Source organism: Alligator mississippiensis, chromosome 6, assembly GCF_030867095.1.
Source record: "Alligator mississippiensis isolate rAllMis1 chromosome 6, rAllMis1, whole genome shotgun sequence".
Taxonomy (NCBI): domain Eukaryota; kingdom Metazoa; phylum Chordata; order Crocodylia; family Alligatoridae; genus Alligator; species Alligator mississippiensis.
Window position 1 is genome coordinate 72875516 of NC_081829.1, and position 12947 is coordinate 72888462.

At 41.0% G+C, this 12947-nt stretch overlaps 1 protein-coding gene across 4 annotated transcripts in view; it reads right to left on the reverse strand.

Annotated features, from left to right (window-relative positions):
* ADGRA1 (adhesion G protein-coupled receptor A1) overlaps positions 1–12947 on the reverse strand; it is a 593458-nt gene that overhangs the window by 58917 nt on the left and 521594 nt on the right. For all 4 annotated transcript variants that reach the window (XM_014607805.3, XM_019484192.1, XM_019484194.2 and 1 more), the window contains one exon: positions 5714–5859. In XM_014607805.3, the coding sequence (XP_014463291.2) occupies positions 5714–5859 (146 nt within the window). The remainder of the gene's footprint in view (positions 1–5713; positions 5860–12947) is intronic.

Here is a 12947-nt window from a genome sequence, read left to right on the forward strand (position 1 = left end):
ATTTAGAGATGTATGAAAAATATTGATCTGAAAGGCTAGAGGTTTAGCAAAGGGCCTGTTACTACATGTCAGGGGATGCTGGGAGAGATTTTATAGATCTTGAAGCTTAGCCAGTCTTTTTCTTTTACAGTGAGAGAACTTAACAGATAAGTTTAAGAATATTATGGATGGATGCAGCCGGATAACAGTGACTGACATTAGGGTACCTGAGAGCGCTAAAGATACTATTATATTCTTGAAAAGATTAAAGGAGCACTGATGCATATTATTGCATATCATAAGTGTGGGTTCACTAACAGTACTTGTAATTTAGTGCCTTGATTAGAAATTAAGTAGGTTTTGTGGTTGATTTTCTTTGCTATGATAATGGAATGACTGGGAAGATCCTTTTTTTTCCATCTTTTCCACATCACTTAAACTCAGTTGTGTTCATGTTAATGTATGAAAATAAATATAAAGTTATACTGCACAATTTAGTAGTTCATGTCAGCCAATATATCTCATATGTGTATAAACATGCACATGCGTGCATGCACACACACACGCACAAACTTTTCTTACATTATAAAATTAGTTAAACATATTTACACTGGTACCACAGAAAAGTGTAAATCTTTCCAGGTGATAGCGCTTACTGAAAAATGCTTCTGAATACTAGTAAAAAGTGATTAATTGATCTGGGTTAGGGCCAGCTGAAAATTGCACATATCCATCGTCAGGGTACATATAGGCATTACATTTAGACTGACTTAGCCAGAGTAAGGTTGATCTAAATGCCTAATTGTGCAGGCATTTGGAGGGTTTAAATCACCCCCAAAATGGCATGCTTGATGTAAGTTAGTTTACCTGAGTAGGTGCACTTACTTAGATCAAGATCAGGTTAACCCAATATAAGCTAACTTCCTGTCCACGGCAGGGGACTGGATTTGATGATCTTGCAGGTCCCTTCCAGTCCTCTGATTCTATGATTCTAAGAAAGGGTTAACCCATTTTCCCGAATGCCTACACATGTTCTCATGTAGCCCTGGGGCTGGGAAAGCCCAGATGCTCACCTCACCTCCAGGGCTGCTCCTTTTCCACCCCCTGACCCTGACTGGGCTTTTTCTAACTCCCAGAACCCTTACCTGACTGGCAACCACTACCCTTCCTCTGTGGACCCACCAACCCCTCTGCAGACCTGTAAGCCCCCCTGATCATGCCCATGATCAGGAAAGACATGCTACTCATTCATAAATGGCTACTATTGCTGAATATTGTTAACTTTACTGAGGAATGCAATGAATTAAACATTCCTGAGAAGCCCCATTGCATTCAATGAGCACTTTGGAAGATATGCATTTTGCGCACATACATTTTGTACATTGTATAAAGCAGGAGATGAAGCACCCCAAAGACCATGGCCTTATTCACTGTCCCTTACAGTATTAGCCTCCTATGAGACAGACAGGATGTACCTAATGTGTTTAACTGCACAGTAGACTAATTTGCTGTGGTGTAAAGTGTCACAGTCTACACGTGCAACGCTATTACACTGCAGCAAACTAATTTTTGCTGTTGTAAGACAGTGCTGTCAGGAACAGTACTATCTTACAGTGGTGAAAATAACTTTGCCTAAATGCATGTGTAAATGATGACCAAGGTATAAATTATGCCCAGTCAGGCCAGGCAGCAGGGGGCCAGGCCCCTACCTGCTGACTAGCCACATGGCTCCCTTGTGTCTCAGCCAGCCCCTCTGCCAACTGACACTGCAACCCAAAGCCTTGGGCTGACCCCCCCCCCCCCCCCCCCCCCGTCTGTTGCCAGGCCAGGGCTATTCTGCCCCAGCTCAAAATGCTCCGGCCCTGGAAAGACGTGTTCATATACTGAGTCCAGGAGCAGCTGACTGGTGCAAACTGCACCAGAGTTTATTGAGGGGCATTAACTGAACATGTGAATAAGGGAGTGAGGAGGTCATCAGCTGACCCATTTCCTTTCATATTATTCCCACATTTTTCCCCAGACCTTACAGTAAAGGCAACCCAAATACTTGTACTGCAAATAGGGGTTTCTGGCACTATTTTATGTATTTATTTATTTATTTAACTACAGCTCTAGGTGCAAATCCACCACTTTTGGTAGTTATCCCATAAGTTAAAACTTCACTACACACAGGACTGCCATTAAATAAACCTATTTCAGCCCACACTTCTTCAGCACTCTTAAAAATAAAGGAAAAAAATAGGCTTTGCAGCCTGCTCAGAAGATTAACTAAACTTTCCTTCGGTGGACCAACAGGGAGTCACTAGCATGTGTTTTTCTGTCAGAGAAAATAAGCCAATACTCTTGCAGTGACCTTGCAGTACATTTCCACAATCATATCAATGCCCCCATAGCAGGGCCCAATTACAGTAATAAACAAGAAAACTGACCAAAGCTGTTTTGAATATAATCACACCTATGGGTAGGATATTACCGCAGGTGTCCTCATTTAATCTAAACTAATACTGATTATGCAAGTTTCTAATTGCATAATTTTTCTATATATTTGAATACAATGTATGGCATGTAAATAGAATTATATATGTTTCTACCCATATTTTCAGATGCATTTAACCCAGTTTATAGTAGTCTAATTTTGGTCTTCCCACACACAAGGGAATTATTCTAATAGAGCTTATTGAACTTCTCCTGCAGTTCTCTCTAAGATGTACCATGCACATCAAGGGAATATATCCGAAGCTCACAGATATATCCGAAGCTCACAGATACACTGTTTGGAAACCCTGATGCCATACATATGTAGCCCTGTGATGACTACAGGTGCCAAAACCCAGGGGCAGACAATAGAAGGAGAGAAAGACTGAGCAGAGTTTGCCACTTGAATCTCCATTTGAGTCCCTTGTGTTTTTGTTTACAAAATCTGAATCCAAGTGAACCACTAGTCAGCATTAGCACATCTTACAAATCACACAGAGAGATACATATCTATAGCTCTAATAATTCTGAAGCACATCAAATTATGTGCAGGAGTGACATCATGCAGTGTTAAGATTGCGCATTTCATTGCACAAAATTCAATGAAGACTGGCTTTCTGGTCTGCATATGGATGAACACTTATAACCCCCTAATATGCTCTTGTAGGAGACAAAGATAGCAGTTGTGATTCACCAGAGGATACTACTGGAGGAAATTAGACAATAACTCTGTGGCACAGAATTAACAAGAAATTTAAAATTAATCAGATGCATGTTTTGATGTACTTCATTCACTTTTCAAACCAGTTGGAATAGTAGTAAATACAGCATGCACACAGCAACTGCAAAGTGAGCTTATCTTACAGATTCAGACAGAAGGCAGGGTAGATTTGTACCTTACAGACTAACTGAACAAGAGTGGCACACGCTATCTCAAACGCAGCTCACTTCACCATTTAGTCTATAAAGTGCACATCTACCTGCCTTTTGTCTAACTTCAGATTAAGACAGCTAACTATATCCCTTTATACATTCAACTTACCATGAGAAATGGTGAAAGGAGAGCAATAAATGGCGCATATTTAATCACATGCATATAATAGATATATTCAACAAAAACAGAAGTAGCAGCCAACTAGGGTTATAAACATGAGTTACTGAAACCAAGTGAACCACCTTGGGTTCCTATACATGCAGGGAGGCTGCTCCAATGCACTGTAATTACAGCGCATTGGAGCAGACTCGATTAGCTGGTCTGCAGGAGCATGGTAATTACCTTGCTCCAGCAGACCCAAGTATCACATGTATCTGCATCCCTGCACTGAAAAATGGTGGTGGGGATACTTTAACTAAAGCTCGTTCAACAAGCATGCTAATTAAAGCACCTTCCCTCCCCACCACCCCCGCCTGAAGCACTTCTATACATGTCCCTTGTTTTTAAAATGCCTTTGCAATCCATATCACGTACCTTTTACATATTGTCTTGACATGTAAAAGGGCCTTAACTCAGCCTCTTATTGTGTGCACACAGCCTCTGTGGCTGTGAACACAGATGTTCAAATAAAATGGTCTCAACAAGATCACAATATTACCCTTTACTTCTGTGATAGCATTTAATGCACACACATTTGGAGCACCTAGTCAGATTTCAGGTGCAACAAAGTAACATTAGCTGGTGAAAGCCAAGTTTTTATTAATAAATATACTAAATTAAATATCTCAAAGGATTTTATAGAAATATTACGGATACAAGTACTTTGGAATTAACTATTAAAAACTGCAAATATAAAGTTGGCCACAAAAATGATCAATATCCTTCTAAAAGAACAGCAATTACTAATTGGGAGTTTGGGCATTCCCTTGCTTATAGGAGTTTTTAATTTTCAACATAATACGCCCATTTTCTACATGCAATGAAATGGATCCTTTGTTAGTTTGAAGCCATTACAGAATCATATTAAACATTTCAATGGTTGTATCTCTAGGACAGATAGCACCCTGAAATAAGAAAGCTAACTGTAGAATCATTTTACTTAGCCATTAAACAATTATTTTCATGTTCTCTTACAGCTAAAAGCCCTACCATTTCTCTTACAAAGTTTAAAATATCTACTATTTATTTCTGGTGGCTGAGACTCTCAACATGACTGTTACAACAAGGGATCTAATTAAAGTAATCTTTTTTGTAACTTGATTGTCTGTTGTTTTCCTCCAACTCTAACATGATTTGAATCTGAAGAACATTCAGCACATGGGGTCTATGTAACCTGAAACAATTTTCTACCTTAATAACTACACTGCAGCATTTGAAAATTGGCAATTATTCATTTTGCCATGAGCTAGTAACTGAATGACTAAAATTCACATCTGTGAAGAATGGTATAGTAAATCATAGATTAGCAATCTCAGGCTCTCTCAGTGAAAACATTTTCCCTTGTTTACATCTAGCACAAGGCTAACATTCAATACGACCCTTCCCTTCTCCACTGTACAAATTTTATGTGAATTCTAATCAATTTCATCTTTGGAAAGAAAGTGTTCTAAAAGGTGAAGAACTAATAATGGAATAAAAATGTCATTCAATGAGGCCTAGATAGTAAAACACAAATCTTTCTATGAACATATACACAGTACATATTTCTATATAATTTAATAGGATACAGCAGGATTACATAACATCACAGCCTATAAGAGCTGTGAATACAACTTTTATGTCCCCAGTAAAAACAGTCTTTGGGGTATATTTCTATAAAATGATTATTTTGAACTGAATTCTCATGAAACTATGCCCTCCTGGTAAGGACTTTCTATAGCTCCCATAAACCTGGGAGAATTCTCTCCAGCTGGCCTGTTCCATCCAGCATCTTGACAGGTGACACAAGTGGGAAAGGTCTTTGGTGTGGAGTGTGGAGAGGGACTGACGTGAATGAGGAAGAGCCTGAGTGAAATCTATAGCATGAGGGTAAAGGGAAGTTTATTATGAACCACTGAATAATGCTTTAAAAGAGGTACAATTCAGCATAAAAATGTATACAAATTGAACTAGATATAATTTATGTATGTGAAACTATTCTAAGTGAAATTAACTGCCATGCTACTATACATTTTCAGCTTTTTCCACTTTTTAAACATACATTTCTCCAGAACTTTTACAAATTCAGTTTTTCAGTGGTTTTACCCATAGCTTGCACCACAAAAGCATTGAGCAAACAAAACAGACATTTAACAGTTTAGAATTTTAAATGCTATTAGTCCATACCTGAGCAATGGCTGTTTGGGGTAAGAAGGTTGGTCACTGTTTGGGCATGGCTGTGGTTTTTTTGTGACTTGCTTATAAATATTCCTTGCAGTTACTCCAAGCCATAACATAGTGGAGAGTGTAGAATAATGCAGTACTACACCAACCTAAAACAAGAAGGTGAAAGTTACATAAATCAGCAAATAAGCTATAACACAAGACTTTAATGATGCAAGCCTATTGTACAAATGTACAAATATAACAGAATTATTTTATTCTAAATGAATTGGATTTTTGATTGCCTCAACATTTTTGCATCTCTCTGGTTACTTCTAATCAGTGCAAGAGAATGAAAATGATTTAAAAAGCAGGTGGCATCTCTTACTTAAAACCAATGACTAAATTATAATTGGTAATATCTGTGATACTAAGTAGGATGTTATGAGATCAAGAATACAAAATACTTGTTTTCTGAGAATATGGCATGACATGTCTGAATTTAAGTTTGTGGGACGTTTTACTTAATTTTTAAAATTTTGTTAGCAGGAGTGTAACAAGTGGACCATCCCAGGACTGGTCCACATGTTAGCTCGCCCACCTGCCTTTCCTGCCATGCCTTTGTTGTAACTAAAGATGTTCCTAGGTGGGAGGCTGCCCATTTAATTGCCCTGATGCCAAAGACAGAATACATGGCTCAGAACTTCTCTTTATATTGTGTCCCATGCCTCACAGATGGCATCCACATCCACTAATACTCCCCTGGCCCCTTAGCTGGGCTGCATTAGGCCTCACCTAGTCCAAACTTGGCCTCAGGCATCCTCAGACCTACTTCAGAATCATGCCTCCCTCACTGGGGCTTGTTTCCATACCATCTAATTGGGCCTTCAATACCCTACCCTTCACTAGGGCCTTAACACCCGACTCCCTCACTGGGCTTCTACACTGTCCTTCACTGGGATGCTGGGCTTAATACCTGTTGGGCCTCAGGCCCCACTCAGTGAGCCCTGGCCCTGTGCTTTTCTGGTGGGATGTGCTCCCCTACACTTTCCCCCCCACAGGGTCACCCACAAGGCAGCGGGGGCTGAGGATTTCCAGCACCCCATACACACCTTTCACTGGGGAGGCAGAGGGGTGGCATTTCCTGGAGACTGCCCTGTGACAGACAGCCCACCACACCATCCTCCCCAACACGGTGCAGTTTAAGATCATACCCCAGGACCAGGGACCTCCTCCATACCCTTCAAGCTGTTGTGGGAGCAGCAGATCTCTGGCTGCATGATATTGTTCCTTTAGTCCCCTGTAGCAACTGCCAGTTCTGCTCTTGGGGCCTAGACTTATACCCAGGCTCCCAGCCTCTCCAGCAATCAGGTGACCTCCTGCCTAACATGTGACGGCCTGATTGGATCTGCTCCCAACTGCAGGCTGCTTGCTGCCTGCTCAGACCCCTTAAAGCTTCAGGCACAACCTGTGCTCTGCCACAGGGAGACTTGTCACTATTTTGCTATTACCATGACTACATTTTAGTATATTGCATAGGATCATTTCAGTAGCACATTTTAGTTCCCTCTTGATTTATAAAGCTGCTAAACTGACCAGTTAATAGCCTAGTATCAAAACCCAGCTTTTCAAACATACTAAGATTATTTTCAGGTGTCCTTTAAGGAACATGCAATCTTAGCTAGGCTATTATAAAAGGGATGAAGAAGAATGTCATCCTTCAGAAAGCACTTCATAGAAAAAAATAAACCAAAAAATGTTAAACTGTTAGTACAGTTGTTCTGATGTTTCCAATAAACTGTTATGTATAACATTAAAAGTAAAAAGACTGACAATGCTAAGATGCTAACATCTGTGTTACATTAGTAATTGTTATTCATTACTATAGAAACAGTAATTGGACTTTTATCTAATATCCAGTGCTCTATTATATTAGCTAATTTTCCATCTGATTATATAAAATGAGGTTACCTTTGAAGCAATAACCTGACATTCTGCAGTGACATGTAAAATATTGCTATAATTGGAAAACATATAGATGTTTAAGGAATACAGAGAATTGCTGAATAAAACTAACACAGATCTTTTGCAATGATTTCTCTAAACTAGAGTTCCATTTTTGCTCAAACTGAAACAAAACAATTGAATTGAACCATGAATTTTGTTTCTATTTAATAATGCATCATAATCCTTGTAGATAGGTAGTAAATATTTGTTAAGAGACAGACCCTCTAAAAGTTTTTGGACTGTTCTGACACATTAGACAGGGGGTACCATCTTTGTAGAGGCTGTCACTTGAGGGTTAGAAAAGCAGAAATAAGAGAATGAGACAACTTTGTACCATCAGCTGGCAGATGTTGCCAGTTCAGTGGCTAGTGTTGTCTAGGTTCAGTTTATGTGAAGCTTGCAGCGATTTTGCTGAGACACAGTGAATATTACTATGGATTCAGGAGGGAGGGAAGAATTTAAGTGGGAAGGAATGGGATGAAGAATCAGGAAAATATTAAGGACCCAGTTAAAGATGTTGTTCCAGACATTTCAGCACAGCACTCTGGTAGTGTATTATATGATTACTTGAAAGGATTATATCAAAGGTTTCATAAAATGCATTAGTAGGAGGAATGACTTTGGTGTGAGTGTGCACTGATGCGTGAAGCTCAAATAACATATAGGCATGATAAAATTCACTCCATTGCCTACTGACATGCCAACAGATAAAGCCAACAAAATGAATTAATAGGGTGTTTAATAAAATAGTATAATAAAATGTTAATAGCAACCATTTCATTATCAAGGAAGCAGCTGAACAGGGGTACAAAACACAGTATCTATGCTACATCCTACCCACGACATTTCTTCACATCATGCCCATCTTTAGTCCTTCTAGTTACATAGGAGAAAACATGCTAACAAGAAGGAGAGACCAAAACTATCATCAGTTGTTGTGCAATCTCTTAAAATAATAAGCCTCTGAAAAAGTCTACTGTTTTTTTTTCTGTGTTTAGCAGTGGACAGCATATTTTCAGGCCCTGAATGACTGCTGGAGCTGAAGGATGATGGCAGGTCCAGAACTCCACAATATATATGTTAGAAGTGTAGGCTGGATGGGCACTTAGATTTAAGTCAAATGGAAACAGTTTGCTTTCCCCTCCCTACTGGTCATTTTTATGCCCAACCTTCCATTCCAAATACTGGATGATTTGATAGAATTTTGTTTTTAAATATGTATCCCTTAGTATAGAAATATTTGTCATACCTGTTACTGGTATAGTTCCAAGTATTTGTAAGGGTACCCTCCCTCAAATCCAGATACAAGATATAGGGCTTAATTGTCATGGTGGGTACTGAAAGTTGGAAAGGGTTAGGTGTAAGTTACTGAATGGGGTTATTTATATATTTGTGTACATTTATATATTTGATCAATGTTTTAAATAAACAAATTGGTAATAAACACATAAAAATATAGCAAAAATGTGAAAATATGGCAGTACTAGAAGTGTAGCTCAATTTCAGCAAAGTACACAAATAACATCCACACTTTTGAGAGAAACCTTTCTTTATAAAACAAAGGATAAAAATAGGAAATGAGGATGGAGATGCTTATTAAAGAGAATATTTTCTGCTATGACCATTATATACTGGGAGACCAATAAGGGCCATCTGTTTAGGGTATAGCCAGTAATTTTATGTCATTTAATAAGTGCATTTGCCAAAACTATAGTATTCTTGTTTCCATAATAATCTCATGGCCTTTCCAACTACTGTGTGTTGCTGGAACTGCATTACTGGAAACATGCATCATTTTATTGAAAAGCAAAATGCAATTTTTTAAAGCAATAAGTATGGAGCATGCGGTATGCATGTTCTCCTTTAAAATGTGTTTGGTATTCTAGAGGTATAAGTGCCATGTGATTTTGCAGTTGCTATGGTAATGAGTAGGCTCTTATTGATCAGCAGAATACATACTTGTATAAACCTGCATAACATGTTGGTCTGTAATACTCCCTTGGGCAGCCTTAAGTTGCCCTTTTTTGTTTTTGTTATTTGTCAATATCCCTTTTTTACAAAAATGCAGTCATATTCCAGTTAGTCACTTCTATTCACTTAGAGGTGGCCATGAAGACAATTTTAAAAGCCTGTACAGGTAGGAACTTGCTTTCAATGAAATGAAGAGCCTAATGGATCTATCTGTATTAGGTCCCTAGCACATCTTTACTGAAAAGCTCCATGGATATTATCTGCAATCCTGACAACTGTACCTCTTGCGATGGCTGCCACGTGTACATGGTGGGAGTATAATTTTTTAACTGAGTATCAGTTGAGTAGAGTGCCCCAGGAGTCAGTCCTGGGGCCAGTTTTGTTTAATGTCTTCATCAGTGACCTGGGAAATGGCATAGAGTGCACCCTCAGTAAGTTCGCAGAAGACACCAAGCTGGGGAGAACAGTAGACATGCTGGAGGATAAGGCTAGGATTCAGAGGGACCTAGACAAATTGGAGGACAGGGCCAAAAGAAATCTCATGAGTTTCAACAAGGACAAGTGCAAAGTCCTGCACTTAGGATGGAACAATCCCATGCACCTGTACAGGCTGGGGGCTGACTGGCTGGGCAGCAGCTCTGAAGAAAAGGACATGAGGGTTACAGTGCACAATGAGCCAGCAGTGCCCTTGTTGCCAAGAAGGCTAACAGCATACTGGGCTGCATCTGTAGGAGTGTTCCCAGTAGGTCAAGGGAAGTGATTATTCCCCTCTATTCAGCACTGGTGAGGTGACATCTGGAGTACTGTGTAGTGGTGCCCCACTACAGAAAGGATGTAGACAAATTGGAGAGTCCAGCAGAGGGCTACAAAAATGGTGAGGGGTGGGGGGCTGGGGGACAAGACTTATGAAGAAAGACTAAGGGAACTAGGCTTATTTAGTCTAGAGAAGAGGAGACTGAGAGGGGACTTAATAGCAGCCTTCAACTACCTGGGGGGGGAGGGTTGAAAGAGGATGGAGCTAAACTGTTCTCAGCTGTGGCAGATGACAGAACAAGGAGCAACTATCTCAAGTTGCAGCAAGGGAAGTTTAGGTTAGATATTAGGAAGACTTTTCTCACTAGAAGGGTAGTAAAACACTGGAACAGGTTACCCAGAGAGGTGGTGGAATCTCCATCTTTGGAGGTTTTCAAGACCTGCCTAGACAAAGCTGTGGCTGGGATGATCTAGTTGGGGATGGTCCTGCTTTAAGCAGGGGGTTGGACTAGATGACCTCCCGAGGTCCCTTCCAACCCTAATTTTCTCTGATTCTGTAATCAGATTCCAGTCAGGCCCTTCTTACTTGTCAGTGGAGGGGGAGCACCCTTACCATTTATGCTGCAATTAATGTGTTCATTGTGGCATATACATAATGTGTATAGGGGCCTTAAGTACTTATATTAGGCTTTCATCACTATACTTTCTGAGAGTTGCAAAAAAACCTCCATCATATTTATTCTTAAAATATTCGTGTGTGCCATTTTATAGATGGAGAATTTAGGGACATATAGGCCCAGATCCAGAGAAGCACTTGCATGTCACAATGGAACACCACGGACTTACGTTTAGACTTAGTCACCCAACCCCATAGACACGTAAGGTTTATAATGCCCTAAGATTTTTTCAGTACATTTTCTTAAATGTTTAAAATTCAACTTGAGCTCATGCCTAGGATGCCTCTATCTTGACAAGAATGAGCAGCCTGGCACCTGTCTCACACTGCTTAGTATCCTCAAACCAAGTACTCCGCTGCATAAGTCTCAGAGGGGCCCAATCTGGTCACTGTGGTTAGATCATGCCTCACATATATCCACAGGATTGAGTTTTCCACACTGCAATTATGGCCATTCTCTTTCAAAAAAACAACCAGAGAAGGAGGCAATGCTATTCTCCCTTTCTGCTGTAGTTCAGTGGTTGAAGCACCCACCCAGCATTTTGGAGATCTGGGTTCTGTTTCATCCTCTGAGGGCTATAGGCTGTTCACTGCTGGTGGGGCTCCTACTCCTCTTCATGTTGAAGCTAAGCTACTTCAGAAAAAAAGAATTCAAGAGCCCAGTGACTAGGGCAGGCAGTTGGAAAGGGAGATATCTGGGTTCTGATCCCAGTCCCAAGGTCTGTTTATATATTTTATATGAAAGAGTCATTGGATAAAATACAAAAGTAGTTCTTGGAGCAGGGGACAGAATGTAGGACTCCCTACTTCCAACTTGTCACAACCCAAGGGTGTGATTTTTGTTTGTGTGCGCTTCGGCACTGCTGAATTATTTCCCGCCACTCGTAGCTTTCTTTGCAAGGTGCATTTCTTAGTTGCAAAAAGAGAAGTGCATGCTGCAAGGAGTTCCCGCCATTTGTATTCAGATTTGTGCCCCGCTATTGGCCAGTTCTAAATTATTCCCACGTGGCGGCTAGCGATTGGCTTGCTAGCCGTATAAGAGGCTTGAGCAGTTTCCGCCCAAGTTGGAGGACTCCACGACTATCAGGAGGAGGAGAACTTCACGTCTCGTGAAGATCTCTAAGCGCTGCGGAGCCTATCGGACCCAGCGTGTATCTCAAGAAGGCTATAGGGGTCTGATCAACCTCTCGCCTCTCCCCATCGCCGCCTGATCCCTCGACGTACCCTTCCCTGCGCGCAAGTTCCACGGAGCCTAGCAAACTTCGTGTGAGTGAATCCAGAGCTCTACCCGGGTTCGAGTCCTGCAGTTTTTTTCTTCCCGTTGCCGAAACCCCATTGCGACGTACTCTCAAGGTTTTTGTTCATCTTCCCGTCGCCGAAACCCCATTGTGACGTACCCTCATGTTCTGCAGGTTCGAGTTTTGTTTTGTTTTGTAACTGCAACTCAAGCAAGTTTTCCTGCCTGCACCGCGACCATCTTCGGTGTAAGTAAAATAATCTTAAATCAACCACTAAGCGTCCGTGCCTAATTCTAGTGTGCTGCCTGTCTTCCCTGACCCGGTGTGTCCGGGCTGCTGGCCACAGCCCGCCGTGCGAAGAAAACCCCCCGAGGGCCTCGGACCGCTCCCGGCCCGCACATGGCGATGAGGATGGGATCAGGGGAAGGCTCGCTGGAGCTAGAATTAGTTAAGAACTGCCCTTGGCGCAAGTGGAAAACACCAAGTAGAAAACTTTATGGAACTGGAGGCGCATATCGCTTACCACCAGGCCGGCGGAATGGGTGAGAGATTTATCAGCGGACGCCTTTCGCTGAAGGGAGAAGAGGGAGCTTCCGAAGACGGAGCCCAGAAA